General features: G+C 43.6%; 1 protein-coding gene across 2 annotated transcripts in view; it reads left to right on the forward strand.

Annotated features, from left to right (window-relative positions):
- The window catches only part of Adcy9 (adenylate cyclase 9), a 129,048-nt gene that overhangs the window by 79,176 nt on the left and 29,210 nt on the right, over window positions 1-20,662 (forward strand). For both annotated transcript variants that reach the window (XM_013121709.3, XM_005081664.4), the window contains exon 3: window positions 10,222-10,412. In XM_013121709.3, the coding sequence (XP_012977163.1) occupies window positions 10,222-10,412 (191 nt within the window). The remainder of the gene's footprint in view (window positions 1-10,221; window positions 10,413-20,662) is intronic.

Consider the following 20,662-nt stretch of genomic DNA (forward strand, 5'->3'; position numbering starts at 1 on the left):
ATCCTGGGCCCCTGTTACATGTTGGTATACAGTGTGGATTGTGTTAACAAAACCAAGCCCAGTTTTAAATAGAGTTTACTTTCCTGTGACACTAACTTCTCTGCATACTCAGTGTCGTCTTTGGGGCCAGCGCCTCTCCTCTGGAACCTTCCTTCCTGGACTTCTGCCCGTTTCCGGCTCTCACAGGAGTGGTTCTCCCAGGGTCTAGAGTGGAGTCCAGTTGCCACCATGTGGTGAGGGAGTCCCTGAGGGCTCCTCCAGCCCCTTCTCTCGAGTGTTTTCTGTAAGCCGAGTGTCTCTGTCAGGGAGCCCTGCCACACGCTCTTGTCCTGTCCTCTCAAACAAGGGCACTCACTCCCTGCCACCTTGTGTTTGCTTTCGGCTTATGCATGAGTTTACAGTACAGTTGTGGTTTTCTTAAGGCAAAAATGACAGTCCTGTACGGTGCAGTGGGAAGGTAGTCCCTCACTCCCTGGCCTTCCCTCAGGCCAGAGGGTCAGCTTCACATGAGTATACAGACAGCATTTCCGAGGTTATTGCAAATCTACTACACAGACAGTTTTGATGGTCCTGAGAATGAAAGGCTGCTGCTGCTATACAAATGAAATCGGGGACCTTGGGGTGCCCACAAGGAAAAGGGTTTGGAACTAGGCCAGTGGCTGTGATCTCCGCTGCTTGGAAGGCTGAGTGGGAGGGTTGCAATTCTGAGGCCTGCCTCAACTACAGAGTGAGTTCAAAGCCAGCCTGGGCAACTCAGTGAGACATTGTCAGAAAAAGTATAGTGAGACTAGGGATGTAGCTCAGTTATAGAGCCTGGGTCAGTCTAATCAACTAATTCAAACAAACAAATGGTTGGGACCTTGAGTCTGCCATGTGCCCCAGAAACAAGGAAATGAAATCAGAGAAATTGCTTCAGACACAGCAGCATCCGTGACACAAAGTTCTCATCAAAAGAGCAACAGTCCAGAGAGATGACTCAGTGGTTAAGAGCACTGGCTGCTCTTCCGGAGGACCTGGGCAAGCTTAATTCCCAGCACCCATAAGGTGGTTCACAACTATCTATAACACTAGCACCCTCTTCTGGCCTCTGCAGGTACCAGGCACCCACATGGCACACAGATAAACTTACAGACAAAATATCTAAGAGAGACACAGACAGACACACGCATGCTCATGTGTGCACATTACACACACACACACACACACACACACACACACACAGAAAGCGAGAGAACTTTTCTATAATAATGTCCCTCTAACTGCAGTGTGATTTAGAAGAAAGCCAGAAACTCTGGTAAACATTCTAGAAAGCATCCAGTGGCGAAGCCTTGAGTGGCTACTCACACAAAGGGTTAATCAAGTTCTTAAACCTATCTTTCCCTTTGTATAACCTGAAGTTTACAGAAGACTTGTCACTTTTGGTCTGAGAATCTGTGTCACCATCCTTCCCAGCTGAAGATGTTCGTCAGAGGTGTGGGTACAGAAGCCACAAGCGTGAGTCAGCACAGATCACCCTTGCCCATAAACCCATGCCTGGGTGCAGTGCCAGCGTCTATAGCTCCCACCGTGTGTTGGGAGCTCAGCGAGGCTGTGTGGTGCCCGCATGCTGTGGAGGAGCTGTGTCAGCAGTCTAACACTCAAGCTGGGTGTTGGCCCAGCCTTTCTGGCTGCACTGCAGAAGTAAGAGCTACAAATCTGGTGATTCTTAGAGATATCTTGTGAAGGTCAAGTTTTGTTTTGTTGAGTTTAATCTCTCGCAGACTTTTGAATTCTTGCCATGTAGAAATTTCAGTTCTTCAAGGTTATTTAACACTGTTTCTTATTTATATGTTTTTCCATCCTAACTCTACCACATTATCTATTTCTAAGCCCCCCGTTTAAAATATTATTTTTCTTTTACCAGCCACTGCACATGCTTCACTTTGAATCCTTGAGGCATGTATATTTCTTCCTGGCTCATTTCTTCTTGAAATATTAGAGCTCTCACATCTTATCAGAGTTTACTTAGTTTTATTTCTTTTTGTTGTGAAACATTTTTGATTTGTTGAGGAGTGACTCTCTAAAGTCTACAGTTCTGTGACTTAGGGCGTATTGAAGAGTGGCATAACCATCACCACGATTCTATTTGACAGGTAGTCACTCCACACAGGGAACCTCTCTGTTGGCACTGGAGCAGGCTTGGTTCATAACTACTGCTGGTCCTTTTAAACTCTGTTGTCTCATAGTATTCCACAGTATTTAGCCTGGGCCCCCATTTCCCTTCATGCCTCTGTCTCTTCTGAGCATCCTGTCATCTCCTCAGGCCCTTGACCAACACCAGGCTGCCTTCTGTCCCCATGAGGCTCCCTGTTTTGGGGGACATTTCACTAAAATGGAACCACGTGTATGTGGCCTTTTGGAACTGACTTTTTTTCACCGAGGAACCTGTGACTTTATATCTTTTTTCAGGGTAGTCTTATTTGGATTTCCCCATTATTTACCTGTTACACATTTTCAGATTCACTTATTCATTTGCATGGCTGAGTCTGGAACACAGAGCCTTGTGCATGTTGGGAAAACATTCTACCACTGAGCCTCCCTGCCCCTTCTCCAATTTTAATTTCTGTCTTTCTAGAATCTGTTTTCCATGTATCTGCTCCATGCTTCAGTCCCTGGGAGCAAAAACTGACTCAGATGCCTTTGCTGCTGCACAGGCAGCTTGTCCTCTCAGACACCAGTAAGTTAGTTGCCAGTTTCAGTCACTGGCACCTTGCCCTAAGCAGGCTCAACTAGTGAGTTGTCTGGCTCTTTAAGCCCTGGGGTCTCACAGTTTTTCTCCTACCATCTACCCATTCATTGTAAAAGCTTTAATGACTTCAATCGTAAGTCACAGGAGCCGAGGGCCCATGAATTCCCTCTTCTTGGGGCCTGTGTTACTCTCACTACTGGCCCTTGACTACTGGCCTGCCACTCATCTGTTTAGTCATTTATGCCCTTCCTTAGTTTTCTTGAGTTACCCCTCAGAAACCATTTAATGTCCACAGCAGCCCTATGAAATGGCGTCATTCCTATCCTGTAGTGTTTCCTTTTCAAAGACAAGGGAATTAAGGTCAACATTTTCACCTGGCTCAGTTTCTATATCCGGAGCAGTGTCTGAGTTCTAGTCCTTTGCCCAGGTCCTGGTGCTCAGTGAGGACTCCGGTATGCCCTGAGTTTGTTGGGTAAGTGAACAAGCAAATGAATGGATGGCGGGACCTGCCGGCCACTGTGGGTGTTCTCAGTGTGATCTTTCAGAGTTGCTGCCATGAAGCCTTGGCGAAGACGCCTGGTGTTAAACCATCACAGCTGAAGGGTTGATTTTATTGTTTGGACTTAATTTTTTTTTACAAATAAAATCTCACCAGTATACACATATTATTGGATAAAACCTGTGATTTATTGTGAAATATTGAACCCACAAATCAGTTCCCATAGTCATTTGTTTTACATAGTGTAGGGAAACGGGACCAGTCAAAGAAACACACCCTGAGCAGAACCAAAGAAACACACTTTGTCCCTGGAATCAGAGTCAGTGAAAGAAATACACCCTGGCCCTAAAATTGGAGCCAAAAGGCTAAAAAGGGCCAGAGAAAGAAACACACTTTGGCCCTGAAACCAGAGCCAAATCTGACCCTAACCCTGTGCAGAAAACAAACCAATCCTCGAGCAGGAACTCTAGCCAATCTGAGCTCAGCATTAAAATCTGACCAATCACCACCCTGGAAGCCCTATATAAGCCCTGTGTTTGTTCAGCTTGTGGCTGTTCCCCCTACCAGGCTGTCCTCTACCACTCTGGCAAGGGCAGCCACTCTCCTGGATTCTTCCTTCCAATAAACCCCTTCAATGAGCTTTGGGTGAAGATCTTCTTTTGCAGTGGTGGAGCAGAAGCAACCCTGGGCAGAGCAGAGTGAGCCGGGCTGTAACACTTCTGCCAGGGAAACCTTCCTTTGGCAAAGCGGAGTTGTTTACACTCCTAGGAGCAGAGCTGAACTGTAGCAACTTCCCCGGGGAAACTGCTACACTGGGCAAACATGCCCAGCTGGAAGACCCTCTCCAGCCAGAGCAGAGCCGATACACTGGGGAAGCCTTTCCCTGAGGCAGGGCTGTCCATCTGAGCTGTGTAACACTCAGTATTCTGTGACTCCCGAGTGCCAGAATACCTGTCCCATGCCAATCCACCTGAAATGCCTACATATAAGGACTGGAAGAATTTGACCTATACAGAATGTTTGTATTGTTAAAAGATGAAAATATTTATTTTTTAACAAACTTTTGCTCTTAAGCAGAAACATTAAAAAATTAAAAGTTTTTTCTCTAAATAGTTATAGATTTTGGTGATTTGGTAGGTTAATTCTTGTAATTCTTATTTTCTTATTGATCATTTCTAACAGGACAAAGGGAAAAGACATTTTAGGATGTTTATGAGCCATCCAAGCCTCTATTGTGTTTATTGTTTTAAATCGTTAGTGATGTCGGCTTCTAGGCATTTGTTACATTTTTCTTTTACCATCCCCCCCAAGTCATGTCTTGAGCACTAGTTCCTGGCTTTTCTTCATTTCTTCTCTTTCTGGTATACTGGCCTTCAAGTTCCTTAGGTTCCTAGTGACTGAGAAATTCTCATTCCAAAACAAGAGCTCCACTGAAGAAGACTGTAATTGGACATTTTCCTGTCCCCACCACCAGCTCCCCATTCCAGTAGCTGCTTCCAAATTTCCATACAGAGACTTCTTATTATTTGCAAATATTTGGTTGATAGCTCAGGCTTGTTACTAGCTAGCGCTTACATTTAAATTAACCCATATTTCTATTTGTGCTTTTCTGCTTGACTTATGGCATGTTCCCTCATTTTCTATATGTCCTGCCTGCTTGGTGGCTGGCTGGCATGTCCCTCGACTCTCCTATGCCATCCTTCCTCCCATCATTCTCTCTGCTTCAGGCCGTCTCACCCAATCTCTTCTTGCCCTGCTATTGGCCAGTCAGTTTTTTTTTAATTAACCTTGAGCATAATCCACAGCAGAAGACAGATTAGAAGACGCTAGAATCCTTTTCTAAAGGGAACCTTGCCATTCATTTAGTCACTGAAACTGCTCATCAGTGTGTGCAAGACAGAGTTTTTGTCCTCAAAGGATTGATGACAGTCATCCCTAGGCACTCTTGGGCAACTGGTTTGAGGATTCCCTATGGACACCAAAATATGAGAATGTTCATGTCCCTTCTTAAAATGTCATATTTTCATATAATCTATATAAATTTTCCTATATACTTTATCTCTAGATTGCTCATAATACCTAATATAGTGTAAATACTATGTAAGTATTTGATACACAGAATTACCTAAGCAATAGACAAGGAAAAATGTCTTGTGGTTTGAATGAAAATGACCTCCATAACCCCAAAGGGAGTGACACTACTAGGAGCTGTGGCCTTGCTGTAAGAAGTGTGTCACTGGGGGTGGGCTTAAAGCCAAATGCTCAATCCAGGCCCAGTGGCTCTCTTTCTTCCTGCTGCCTGCTGATCCATGGAACTCTCAGCTCCTTCTCCAGCGTCATTCTGCCTGCACACTGACCATGCTTCCCGCCATGGTGACAATATACTAAACCTCTGAACTGTAAACTGTCCCAATTAAGTGTTTTCCTGTATAAGAATTGCCATGGTCATGGTGTCTCTTCACAGCAATAGAAACCCTAAGGTATGTCTGTATATGTTCAATACAGAAATCGTTTTCTTTTGCTTTTCGTGTGTATACATGTGATGTGCATGTATGTATGTGTTCTCATGTGTGAACACACTTGTGTATGCATGCATGTGAAGGCCTAAAGTTGATTTTGGGTGTCCCCTTCCTTAGCTTTCCAACTACTTTCTCGAACCCAGAGCCATCAATCAACTAAACTAGTTAGCTGGCTTGCTCTGGGGACCCACCTCTGCCTCCCCAGTGCTGGAATTACAGATAACTGCCACATCTACCTCACTTTTACATGGGGTTTGGGCATCTGAACTCCAGTCCTAATGAAACATTTTATCCACTGAGCCTTCTCTCCAGCGCCCCAGATATAATTTTCTGAAAATATATTTCTGATCCACAGTTGAATCTGTAGATGAATAATTCCAGGTAAAGAAGGCTGACTGTACTTAAGAATACTTGGGGGATGGAGAGATGGCCCAGTGGGTAAGGGAGCGTGCTGTCAATCCATGAGGATTGGCGTTCAGATCCATAGCACCCACTTAAAAAGCTACATGTGTCTGTGACCCCAGTCCTGTAGGGTGGTAGAGACAACTTGCTGGCTGCTGCCTTAGGTCTCGGTTCAATGGTAGAACTTGTCTTAAGGGAATAGATGGGTGGTGATAGAACAGGATTCCCAGTATCCTCTTCTGGCCTCTGTGTGTATAGAACACAAATACATACAGAGAAAATACACAAGGAAAGTTGGGTTTAGAATCCTAGCTACTTAGGGGGTTGAGGCAAGAGGATAAAATAGTCAAGGCCAGCCTGGGCTACAAAGTGAGATTGAATCCAACCTGAGCAACTTAGTAAGGTCTTGCCTTAAAATTTGAAAAGAAAAAAAAATTAAGGTTTTCTAAGCTCCTGTCTCTCCCCAGGATCCTTAGGAAGCTCATGGTTGCTGGAAGAGGAAAGAGATCTCCTTTTTTGAGTAGGCACTGGTAATTTTCCCATGCCTCCTCCTCACCCATGTTCTTGTAAGCAACCCTAATTAAACTCGCTGAGCGACCAAAAAACACAAGACACAGAGACCCAGTAAGAATGGTAGCTGAACAAGAGAGGTCTCAATGGTGGTGAATATGACCAAAATACACTGTATGTATGTATGTATGAAAGTGTCACAATGAAACCCATTTTGTATGATTAATGTATGCTAATAAAATAAAACACTTGCCTAGCATGTGCTGGGTCCAGGTTACCATCTCCAGTGCGGAAGGGAGGGAAGAAAATATTCAAGGAGGTGAACCATGTAAAGCACTGTATACAATTTCTTTCACTAGGTGGGAATGCATTAGGAAGCACCTCCCCTCTCTGCAGCCCTGTAAAATGAAGCTGAACAAAGATATGAGTATTGGTGAGATAAGAAGTGAATTATTAAGAAATCTTTCAGGAAATAATACTAATTATTTTCCTGTATATGCACATTTAGCAAAATAAATGCTTTGTCTGCCCTGTTTGGGCCTTTTAGCCCAGAAGAGCTGCTCTAGTCATATCAGAAGCCAGGGCTTATGAGTGTGGTTACCCACTAAGTCATTAACACTAATGCCTAAGACTTACACTAGGCTCAAGCCAGTAACTTTTCACACAGTGGATCTTACTGGGGAGCTAAACCTACCTTTCTGTTTCGTGCTGTGTTCCTTTAGTGTGGGCAGCAGGAATCACTTTAAACTTAGCTCTCCATGTTGAAACATAAATAAAAAGATACTTATTTTTATCTCCCAGCCTCTCTTGTTTTGGTTTGGTCTTTGTGCAAGAGCAGTATTGTCTCTACAAATTGGTCATTCCGAGCTCCCCAAGGAAGATCCACGTTAGAGACAGATTTGGAGCAGTTCTGAACCTGCTTTCCTGTGTAGAAGGGGCATGAAAGAGGCTGCCGAGGATGAGCAGATCGGTCACCTCATTAGTAATAATAGCTGCCATCATCAGGCATACTGTGCACTGAACACTGCTATAAAGGCCCTATGTGGACCCTTGAAGTATCACCTCAGTCTCACGGGTGGTTCTCTTCTAAGATGAGAAAATAATATGAGTAGTCCCTACAGTTAAGAGGTGATGGAGCCTGAGCCTCACGCTGAGGGCTTCTCTTCAAACACCACATCCTTATCCTTGTATTGGCTGCCTGACTCAGAAGCATTGCCTGTCACTACTGCCCTCCCCATCCTATGTCTGGCTTTTTTCCACCAACCCCTTCCTTACTCTTTCTTCTTGTTTCCTTGTGGCGACACCCATCGGGAGTACGCTACAGAGAGCTGCTCCCCCTGGCTACACACACACACACACCACCACCACCACCACCACCACCACCACCACCACCATACTATACACTACAATATACTGTACACACATTATATATACACACACCACACACTACACACATACTACACACATTACACATACTACACATGTGCTACACATACACAACACACACTATACATACACACACCACACACTACACACATACTACGCACACAATACACACTACACATACTACATATGTGCTACACATACTCAACACACACTATACATAACACACACCACACACTACACACATACTACACACACAATACACACTACACATACTACATATGTACTACACATACACAACACACACTATACATACACACACCACACACTACACACAATACACACTACACATACTACACATGTACTACACATACACAACACACACTACACATACACACACCACATACTACACACATACTACACACACAATACACACTACACGTGTGCTACACATACAACGCACACTACACACATACACAACACATACTACACATACACGCGCCACACACTACACATACTACATATGTGCTACACATACAACACACACTACACACATACACAACACATACTACACATACACGCACCACACACTACACACATACTACACACACACCACACTCATACACACACCACACATACTACACATATGCTATACATATACACACCATATACTACACACATACTACACACACACTACAAATACACACACCATACACTACACACATACTAGACACACACTACACATACACACACCATACACTACACACATATTAGACACACACACACCATTCTTACTACACACGTACTACACACACACACCATTCATACTGCACACACACACCACACATACTACACACATGTACACCACACATACACACACTCACACACACACACACACACACAGATTCAACCATACTGAGCTCAGCACTATCTGTTAACTATACCTGCCAAAGGCTCTTTTATAGGAGAAATCCCCACAAACTATTCTAGAAATATCCACTGTCTAGGGATATATGACTGGGCTGACCTCACTTGGAGGACATGCTGTTCAGGAGGATTTTATTCTGATGGTGCTGCCATAACAGAATACCACAGACTTGGTAATTTATAAAGAGAGAAAGTTAGGTCTCACAATCTGAAGGCTTCTGAGAGAAGGACTAGTCTTTACAGGACTGAAGGAAAAGCTACCGATACTACGTAAAGCGTTTATAAGGACCACAGGCCCGTCCACAAGGAAGGAGCCTCACCACAACTTGTAGCCCTGCCTCTTAATACCATCATAGTAGCAGACTTTCAGTTTTGGAGAGGACAGTCAAGGTAGCCTCTCATATGCTCCTTGAACACCCTGTATATCCTTACCCTGCATGGTGGTGACACAACCATTGTCACACCTGTTCATGTGTCTTCTGGGCTCCTCCTTCAAGTGAGATTCCACACAGGTCCCAGACATAGCCCATGTGTCCTGTCGTTCCCTCTGTATCCTTCTTCATACACTGCAGCTAGGAAGTGCTTGGTAAAGTACTTGGTGAGTGAACAGTGATCTGGTATCCCAAATACCAAGCAACAACCAACCCCAGCGATACATGCACTGAGGTGTGTTTTAGGACTGCGGCAGCAGAGACAGGCTGCTGTCACAGGATACTCAACCCTGGGAACACAAGGCTGTGCTCAGGCTTGCTCAGCCTTTTCTGTAGTTTGGGAGACGTACTCCTCCAGGAAAAGCCATCAGTATCTTCTCTTGCAGTACAGCTGGACAGTTTCCTGGATGCAGAACCTTGCCTGGTGTTGAGATCAGGGATGGGTATTTACAGATCAGAACCAAGCCAAGTAGACTGGAACTGGCCCCCTGTCTGTTCTGCTTCCTTCACACAGCAGGCACAAGATGCCTTCGTGGAAGAACTGTTAACATTTATTTTAGTTCCCAGAGGTAAAGCATGCAGTCAGCCTATTCTTCAGAGCAAACATTATAGAAGCAAATGGTGTGTCTTGAAGGCAAAGGGTCTCTGAGGCCGCATCTGTCTGGGAAAACAGAGGAAGGCAGTTGTGAATCTTGGCACTCACATTTTCACCATGCTTCCACTTGCAGGAGTGTGTTCTCCACCCACAGATAACAAGACCCTGCTGCGTCCCAGCCAACCGTGGTTTCCATCTGTGCTGATTGTAATTTTTATCCATCATAGGTTTGAAGACATACCTGATATCGGGTCAGAGAGCCAAGGAGTCTCACTGCAGCTGTGCAGAGGCCCTGCTTTCTGGCCTTGAGGTCATTGACGGCTCACGGGCATCCTCAGGCCCTAGGGGACAGGGGACAGCATCGCCAGGGAGTGTCAGTGACTTGGCACAGACTGTCAAAACCTTTGATAACCTTAAGGTTAGTTTTTTTTCCCTCTCTTTCTTCTACAACTTTGTAGTAATTCTACAGTAAAACACATGAAGTAATAAACACCATATGGAAAATGACTCAGAATGCCTTTCAATTTAGTTTTCATAATTTAAGAGTTTAGTGTAAAGTTAGTTATATTGGTTATATTGTGCATTTTAATATGCTTGCATTTTTAGCATTTTTATGTCTCCATTCCTCTCTGTTCTGCATAAAGACATTTCTCATTTGAGTTTAGTTATTTTTTTTCTTCAATCTGTAGTGTCTTTGGGGACCTCTCAAAAATAATTATAATGTCAGTAAAGGTAACTCTCCTCACACTATGCTTTGAGAGTGGGAATCTATTTTATTTTGGAGACCACCTTAAATAATCTCCATCTCTTGAAATTCACAATTTTATGATTATCTTTTCATTTCTCTCTTTCTTTTGTTGTTGTTTTTGTTTTTCAAGACAGGGTTTATTTTGTTTGTGTGTGTGTGTGTGTGTTTGTGTATGTGTGTGTGTAGCTCTGGCTGTCCTGAAGCTTACTCTGTAGACCAGCCTGGCCTTGAGCTCACAGAGATCTGCCTGCCTCTACCTCCTGAGTGCTTGGATTAAGGGTGTGCTCTACCACTGCCTGGCAGTTTTGTGATTATCTTAAATTGTGTTGGTATAGGTGAATCTTGCAATGTAGTTCTCCCAATAAAAGAGCATTGCTGAGAACATTCTGGTATTTTGTTACTGGAACAGAGATCTCCTAGTGGTCTCTAAGTGCCTATTTCTGAACTGCCATGTCATAATAAACTACTGAGGAATTAACACACTCAACCTTGGGCATAAGAATTTTTTTCTCCATGTAAGTGATTTTTCATTATCATATTGGATTTAATTTCCCTACTGGTACCCTCTGTTTATGTCTTTACTTTTGCTTTATTCATTCTCTCTGTCTCTCTTTGTGTTTCTCTCTGTGTCTCTCTCTATGTGTGTATTTGCATGCGTGCCTCTGTTGCCTGTTGGGGTGTGTGTGTGTGCATGCTGTTGTTATCCCAAAGAACCATCTAACCACCCCCAACTTCAAAAAAACAGGCTTTCTGGAGGGGTGGGAGAGGGAGCTGGGATTGACATGTGAAACATTCACGTTTCTAATTTAAATAAAAACATATATTGAGAAAAAAAACAGGCTTTTTCACTAGTACCTGGGACTACCAGTTAGTCAGACAGGCCAGTGTCCTGTCCTTTCCTCCTCAGCACTAAGAGTCTAAGTGCACGCCATCAGACCAATTCTCCATAGGGTGCTGGGATCAAAGTCAGGTAGGTCTCATGCTCTCATTGCAAGCATTTTACTCAGCCTTTCTGTTTATTTTCACATTTAAATATTTGCTTTTTCCATTTTTTAAAAAAAGATCAAGATACTTCTAATAGTTCTTTGCTGTTTGGAGCTTTCAGATAACAAAACAGTAGGATGATATGGCAGCAGCAGGTTTGAAAGCTAGCTGCATGCCCATAAACTCAAGAGTTTGTATGGGCGGAGTATAGTAGCTTACATCTATAATTCTATCACTCCGGAGGCTGAAGCAGAAGGGCTACTGTGAGTTTGAGACCAACCTGACTAGAGAGCAAGACCCTGTCTCCAAATGGCAATATGATGGAGTATCCAAGCACCCATCATCTGATTACTCCTGGTCATTGCTGTGTCCAGGTTTATGAAAAACACTCATTTATCATTGCAGTTATGTGCTTTATTAGTTTAATGAAGCTGTGTTGCATGTGCCAGATGGTCAGCACCATCTCTGACCTCTGCCTACGAATACTTTGTCAGATATACCCCTTCCCCAGTTATGCTAACCTAAAGTGTCCCCAACATTGCCCAGCATCCCCTGGGAGAGAGGGGAAGAACACTGAGCTACTAGCCTGGGTGACAGCATGTCTGACTTTTTTGCCTGAACTTCCTGCCTTAGAGATGGGGACAGGTACTTCACTGTCAACAGGAGAGGCTCCCATCTTACAAACTGACTTAACACAGGTAGGGAAGGATAAAAAATGTGCTTTTCCAAAAGTGTTCTTTTGCATATGGAAAAATGGATTTCCTCGGGACTCAAACTGAGCCTTGTTTAAATAGAAAAATAGAGCTCAAAACTCAAAATTAATGACTTGTGTTCATCTGCCTATTGGGCATGCATGGCTGAGTTCCCCATGATACGCCGGCCTCTCTAGCATCAGGGATTCTATGCCTTAAGACAGAGTTCTCTCATATTAAAAGACAATTTTCTTCTAGTTGTAAAGATGTTTTGATCTGAAGGACAAAAACTACTTAGCATATTCTATTCCATGTGCACATTTCCAAATAACATGAATTCTTGGAAATAGAAAACAGGGTTGACTGGAATTGCCAAGACATTTGTGTGTGGGGGGGGAAGGTCTTTGTGTCCTTTTCAGGATGGAAGGGTCAGTTAGCTCATGGAGTGTAATTTCTGGCTTCTGGATGGATAGTTTGGGCACATGGTCAGAATTTTTCTGACTAGAGCTATCCCAGAACATTGGAATCATTTGGATTTCACATTTGGGGAACACAGAACCTGAAAAGATAAAGGGCAGGCCACACCATGGAATAGCTACTGCCAGGAGTCCATCTTACAGTCCCATCTCCCCAGCAACAGAAGCGAGCAGACATCCAGTCCTGAGTACTCAGTAGCACTGGGTAACTGCTGTGACTCTACACAGAGGGCAGTGAAGATGATAACCAGCCCTGTAAGATCCTCCGTCGAGTAGGAGATTTTGTAAAATGCCAGTTGATTGTTCTGCATTCTTTGTGCCATTTTCTCCAATACACCTGTCAGTGCCTTGAACATGTGACACTGGTCTGTTGCCTTGGTGAAATTGTCTGCCCTAATGTGAGCATCTCCATTGCACTGGAATCCTACACAGCGTCTGTTTATTTCCCCTCAGCAGGATGCTTTTTCTTTGTCAATGACCACTTCATGGAGGAGAGTAAACTCCTTGTGGACTTATGACCCTGTAGCCTGAGGAGGCCTAGCATAAGGTGGTGTCTCTCAAAATATGTTCCCTTATGCAGTCCATTATCAGGAGGCACACAAGTATGAGAAGTAAAAAGAACTCTGGTCTGGTTGACTTGTGAAATTATGAGTCAAACAACCCAGACAGGATTTCCCTAACCACAGGGCTGCATTAGCAGCCATTGCTACCTGTTCCAAGAACTCAGAAATCAGAGATATGTTTGGGAGGCAGTCTTGCTATGTAACCCAAACCAGCTTCAAATCCACAATCCTCCTGCTTCAGTCTCCCGAGTGCTGAGATTAAAGGCGTGCAACAATGCATTTGACCTTGTTTCCTACAATTATAAATCAGAAAATATTTTTAAAGAAATTTTGAAGCCCATGAGATGGCTCAACAGGTAAGGGGGCCTGTCACCAACGCTGACAACTAAGTTCAGTCCCCAGGATCCTCATGGTGGAAAAAGAGAACTGATGCCCACAAGTTGTCCTGATTTCCACATGCACACCATAACATATATACAACATAAACAAACAAAAATTCAACAAGGAATTTATGTATACTAGTTGAAGTGGAAAGATATGCATGATATGTTTAATGAATGTTATCAGATTGCAATGTTACGTGTAAATGAAATTTACTGAAATACTAAATACTTCCCTTATTTTGTTTTCTTTGTGGGATATTTCCACAACATAGTAACAGTCTTTCCTCACAGTCTGCTGAAACTAATCTCTATGGTTTTTTTTTTTCTTTTTCTTTTCTCCTCTTTTTAAGATTGGGTTTCTCTCATACAGCCCAGGGTGGCCTGGAACACCTGACCTCTCTGCCTGTACTTCTGGGATTTCAAGCCTGCACCTCGATGTCTGGATGAATCTAACCTATCCTTCACTTGGATTTAAAAAACAAAAACAAAAACAAAAAACAAAACAACCTTAGTGTTTAAGTCCAGAAGTCCTGTAGGGTTGAGGAATTAAATTAAAGGTTCAGTAATTCAGTGTTCTTTAATTCTCTACAAGGTGGCTTTGAGGTCTTGTGTCTGGGTTTTAAGGTTGTTTATTCACGGTTTTGCCTCCAGTGTTCCTGTACTGTCTGCTTCCTGTTCTCAAGTCCGTGGGACCTTTCTTTTCTGTGATAATTGCTGCTTTGTGTTGTCCTCTAAGGATTCCTGTCTGTTTACCTCTGAATATTTTCCCAGCAGAAGTCATCTGTTTTGGAAGTGCTCCTGCCCATACCTAGTCCATTATTTTTTTAAAGTGACAAAGCTCTGACCACAGGTGGCATAGTTAGCCTGGTGACTTCTTCCCAACATGGAGTACCCAGTGTGTGGTGGTTAGGGTCAAACTGTTTGTTGTTGTTTTGTTTTTGCTTGGGCTCATAGTTCCTCATGGCTTTCTAACTGCATGACTATATAAAGTAAGTCCCTTCTCTTCTCTGCCTTGGTTTCCTCTTGTGTAAAATGGAACTTGTTGTCCCTGTAATTATGGGTGTTTCTGAGGAGGAGAAAACTGAGACACAAAGAGCTTGGAGAACTCAGTGATGTCTGTTGTCACAGAGTCATGCTTACCCCAGCCTGCCATGTCCAACATGACCATCATGGTGGTGGATGCTTCTTCTAGTGCCTGGACACATGACTAAAGTCAGTAATCAGTAGACTAAACAAGCAAATCCAGAACCTCACTGGTATTTGACCCCCAAAGTCTTCCCTGTTCCCTCCTGTGGCAGTTATGAAAAGGGACAGGTGTTGACTTCAAAATGATTTGTCTTTCAGTGGAAATGGCCTTGAATAAAAACAAACAAAAAACAGCAGCCCTACTTTATAACTCTGTGTCATGTATTCTGACCAGAATTAGGGTGTGTACATAGAAACATGTCAGAAACTATTGAAAATGTGTCCATGGGTGTTAGAAGAATAGTTGTGATTTTTCCCTTCAAAGTCCATGTCCACCACAAGGGAGGGGGAAAAGGTGAAGTGTGCTCTTGATGAGTTTCCAAGGGCTCTTTGGTTACCCAGGCAACAGGTAGCAAACTCCTTGACCTGTAGGTATGCTATCTAGGGGGTTGTAGCACTTCCTTTAGTGTGTATGTTCTAGTAGATGCACTCAGAAGAGTGACAGTTACAGAAGTTTGGGTTATTTCAGGCAATCACAGTCTAACAGATCAGAGTGCTAGGATTTTTCATAGGCCATCCTTGTAACAGGAAAGGCAGCCAGAGTAAAACTCATGGTGGTCACAGCCAGGAGCTCTTGAGTCAAACCCCAGTGTCCACAAACCATCTGTCTTTAGAAGACTTATATCGTTTTCTATGTGCTCGAGCTTGTGTGTGTGTGTGTGTGTGTGTGTGTGTGTGTGTGTGTGTGGTGTATGCATGTGTATACATATGTGTTATACACATACATATACATGTGTTCTTGTGTGTGCATGTGTGACAGCCAGGGGAGGGCATTGGTTGTCCTGCCCTATCACTTTCCATCTCATTCCCGTGAGACCTTGAAGGTCTCTCAGTTGTATCTGGATCACAGTGTTTTTTGGCTAGGCTGTCTGTCCAGTAATTCCCAGTAATCTTCCAGTCTTGCCCCAGCTCTAGCATCAAGATTACAGGCTGCTGGTTACACTTAGCTTTTTTTAAATACAGGTGCTGAGATCTGGGTATAAGTCCTCATACTTGCACAGCAAGTGCTCTGGGCACTTCTCAACGCTAGAAGGTGGTCAAGACTGCAAACCTGACTGCTACTCTGTGGCTTTAGTACGTAAACACTTCTAAATCATAGCTGTTGTCATTCCAATAGTGAGTTTTCCCTATTATGCCCGCCAGCCTTGCTCCACAGTGAACCACGCCTCCCAAGGTGTACAGGAGAGGCTCTTGCCTGAGTTGGTAGGAGGTTCTTGGCAACGATGGAGATGCCAGAAGCATAGGAGAGAGATGGACATTTTTGGTGAGTGGGGAAAGTTCCACAGATGTATCAGTGCTTAGCAGAACTTGAGTTATGAGATGTTTCAATTCAGATGTAAATTAAGATGGAGAAGCAGTCAAAGGAAAATGGCTGTGGGGGTGTAGAGAAGTAGGTGCCTCATGCTGCAAAGGGGCTTCTAGACTTTGTTGAGACAGGAGAGTGTCTCCCCTGAATTTTTCTGAAATTTTTAAATTTTCATTTGTTCTAAACTTGTTTGTTTGTTGTTTTTTTTCAAGACAGGGTTTCTCTGTGTAGTTCTAGCTGTCCTAGAACTCACTCTGTAAACCAGGCTGGCCTCAAACTCAGAGAACCGCCTGCCTCTGCCTCCCACGTGCTTGAATTAAAGGTGTACTCCACCACTCTTGGCTTTTGTTCCAAACTTTTAATCAAGAAAATCTCCCCAAGAGAAAATGGCTGAGAAAGAAGGAGACTATCCAAAAGCCCCATTTCCAGAGTTCCGTGAAATGATGTGCTGCAGGCCTAGGTCCCCCGGGTACCACCCTGCTAAGAAGGCCAGGAGACAGCAGCCGCCTATTACCCCAGCGCTCCCACTTGTCCAGCCTTTGACCGTGGCAGACATCACCAATCAGTCAGTTCCCTCCATATAGCCAAAATGTGCTCTTAAAAAACCCCTCTCAACTGAAGGGTCTATGAAGTCCTGAGTAGAGCTGGCACACAAAACTAAACTGCTTTGAAGCGTGTGGTGTCACATACCTATAATCCCAACACTCAGGATGAGGAAGCCAGATGATTGCAGCTTCAAAGACAACCTGAGCTAGACTGTGTGATGAGTTTGAGGATACCCAGGGCTATATAGCCTTCGTGTATGCTTTTATGTATGTGTATGTCTGTGTTGATACATATGCACACCTGTGTCAGCGTCCCGTGGAGGACCCGAAGAGGGCGTCAGATCCTTGGAACTGAAGTTACAGGTGTTTGTGAGCTCCCTGACGTTAGTGTTGGGATCTGAACTCTGATCCTCATGATCGAATAGCAAGCACACTTAACCACTGAGCCATCTCTGCAGCACTGAGACCATGTCATAAAAAAAATAATAAAAAGCTGTTTTTGAAATATTCTGACATACTCTACATGTACATCCTTGGTTTGCCGTTACAGTAATATAACTCTGTTTTGTAAAGGAGGCTTAGAGAGGTCCTCCACCTATTAGGTGGTAGAACCAGGACCACTGTGTCAGGATGGTGGCAGTATTGATGGCTTTAACCACTCTGTGGCTATTCTCCAGTCTTGATGTTTAAAAGTTGTCAGAGCTATTTACTGTTTCATCTCCTGTTTTGTTTTTTTGTTTTTTTGGTTTTTTTTTGTTTTTTTTTTGGTTTTTTACGAGACAGGGTTTCTCTGTATTGTTTTGGAGGCTATCGGTCCAGCCCGGCCTCGAACTCACAGAGATCCGCCTGCCTCTGCCTCCCGAGTACTGGGATTAAAGGCGTGCGCCACCACCGCCCAGCTCATCTCCTGTTTTCAAGGTCTAAGGGACATATGGGTTTGACTCAAAGTAATGCCTTTCAAACCATAAGGCCGACCTGTCCCCACTTACTAAGCTGTGTCCTTCCTTTCCTTAGTCGACTATTGGTTAGTGAGATGTTCAGTGTGCCCCCTGGAGGAGCAAGCCAAACACTGCACTAGTACCAATGCAAGTTCTCACCCCACCCTTCTAAACAACTCTGTGCAGAACTAGGTATCTCTTGGGCCCATTTACTTCATTCCTCCATTGGGGGCTCAGAGGGTCACTTTGTACTGGATGTTGATGATGTGTGCATGTGTGTGTGTGTGTGTGTGTGTGTGTGTGTGTGTAGGTCAGAGGTCAGTGACAGGTATCTCCTTCAGTCACTCCTCATCTTAGTGACACAGTCAGCCTCACTGAACCTGAAACTCCTTAATTTATTTAAATTAGCTAGCCAGCAAGGCCCAGGAATCTTCCTGTCGTTATTTCCCCACTGCTGGGATTACAGGTGCTCATGGCATACATGACTTGAAAAAAACAGCATGGGTTCTGGGAGATGCATCATGTTTATGTGGCAAGTACTGTACTGACTCTTAACATTGTCCATTAGCAAATGTTTGAACTTTAACCCACTCAATATAAGATGTTTTAAAAATTATTTGTTGTAGCCAGGTGTGGTGGCTCACACCTTTAATCCCAGCACTTGGGAGGCAGAGGCAGTCAGATCTCCATGAGTTTGAGGCCAGCCTGGTCTACCAAGTGAATTCTAGGACAGGTAATGCTATTCAAAGAAACCCTGTCTCAACACAACACCCCAAAAAGACTAACCTGAGATATATGAGATACAATCTCATAAAAATTATTATGTTAATTTAACAGTGGGAACAGTTCAGTCTTGCTGACACACCAGCTTTAGAGTGTAAGAACAGTACTAGGGAGATAGGTCCATGAGGAAACTGCTTGCCACTCAATCTGAATTTGATCCCCTGTGCCCACTTAGAAATAGAAGGAGAGAGCCAACTTCATGGAGCTGCCCTCTAGCTTCTACATGCTCCCCAACCCAGCACATATACACACACAAAATTAAAAAATAAAGAGTAGCCGGGCGTTGGTGGCGCACGCCTTTAATCCCAGCACTCGGGAGGCAGAGGCAGGCGGATCTCTGTGAGTTCGAGGCCAGCCTGGTCTACAAAGTGAGTTCCAGGACAGCATCCAAAGCTACAGAGAAACCCTGTCTCGAAAAACCAAATAAAATAAAATAAAGAGTATAAACAGACTTAACCTGTGAGCTAGTATATTTGTTCAAATATGCTAATTAATAAATAATAGCCACTTTGGCACATGTACTTCCATCTTCAGATGAGTATGAATGTTCAGTTTGCATTATGTCAGATTCCTAAACTGTATAACCCCTTAGGATCTTTATACTTTTATTTCATGCAGCAGTGATCTGTGACCTCATTTTGGATGTGAACCTGGGTCATACTCTTGCTGTTAGGCTATGAAGTGATATGTATTTTAATTTCCCAATAATATCTAGTCTTCTATAATTAATCCTAATGCTTACTAGTTCTCACTGAGAAGAAATCATCTTTGTTGGCAACTAGTCATTGCCATCCCAATGGCAGTCCCTAGGCTGCTGTGTCGTGTTAATAATAGCAGTGACTCTTCAGGACATAGTGGGCTCCAGGAACTGTGCTAGGCTGTACACATACTCATCCCATGTAATCCTTAAAACATCTCTCCAAGCAAAGTTTTCCCGTTCATCTTGCACATGGGGGTTCTGAGATAAAGTGATTTTAGTGGTGGTGGGGGTCTCCAAGGTAGTAAGTAGCAGCTGAGACTCAAAGCTCCTGGATATGAGAATGAAGACTTCCTCCTTCCACCCCGGCCTGTACCGAGTCTTAACTTTTGCTTTCCTTGGAATTTATGGGTCAACACATATCCCTAGTTTTCAGCCCAATGCAAGCTGCCCATCATCCAGTGCTCGTAGACCACAGCCCAGCTATTACTTGAGGACTGGTAGATCAGTTTGCTCACTGGTTTATCACTTTAGCCTGATTCATTTAGCACAAAACCGATCTTCTAATCATGCACAATTCAGTTTACAGTATATTCTCAAGGTGGTATCACGATGTTACTTCAGAGCATCACCCCTTAAAGAGAGAAAGAGAAAGAAAAAAAAACCTATGTTACTCCAGTTAACTGATGTAACAAAAATCTGTCAACTGGATGACATACACAGTAGGAATCTGTCTCAGTGCTGGAGAGATGGCTTTATGGTTAAGTTCTTGTCTCAGTGCTGGAGAGATGGCTTTATGGTTAAGTTCTTGTCTCAGTGCTGGAGAGATGGCTTTGTGATTAAGTTCTTGTCTCAGTGCTGGAGAGATGGCTTTGTGGTTAAGTTCTTGCAGAAGACCTGGGTTTAATTCCTAGCACTCTAGTTGGGCAGATCACAACTGGCTTCCTCAGACACCTGCTCACATGTGTGTGCATGCACACGCACACACACATATACATAAAAACATGTAAGCATAATTAAAAATAAGTTTAAAAATTTAAAGTTATTGCTCACTGTTCCGGAAACCAATATGTGTGATATCCAGTGAGAACATGATTCTGCTTCATAGATATATGGTTCTTTCTCACAGAATGTGACAGACAAGGGCATTAATTGGTTCTTTTTTTATAAAGGCAATAATCCCATTCATAAGAGCATGAGCCCCATAACTTAATCTCCTACCAAAGACCCTACCTCCTATTCACTGCAGGAATTATGCTAAGAGAGAAGGGCACACAAGCATTCAGCATATCCAATAGCTGTTAGCAG

The sequence above is a fragment of the Mesocricetus auratus genome, unplaced genomic scaffold (assembly GCF_017639785.1).
Source record: "Mesocricetus auratus isolate SY011 unplaced genomic scaffold, BCM_Maur_2.0 Super-Scaffold_100007, whole genome shotgun sequence".
In the NCBI taxonomy this organism is placed as follows: domain Eukaryota; kingdom Metazoa; phylum Chordata; class Mammalia; order Rodentia; family Cricetidae; genus Mesocricetus; species Mesocricetus auratus.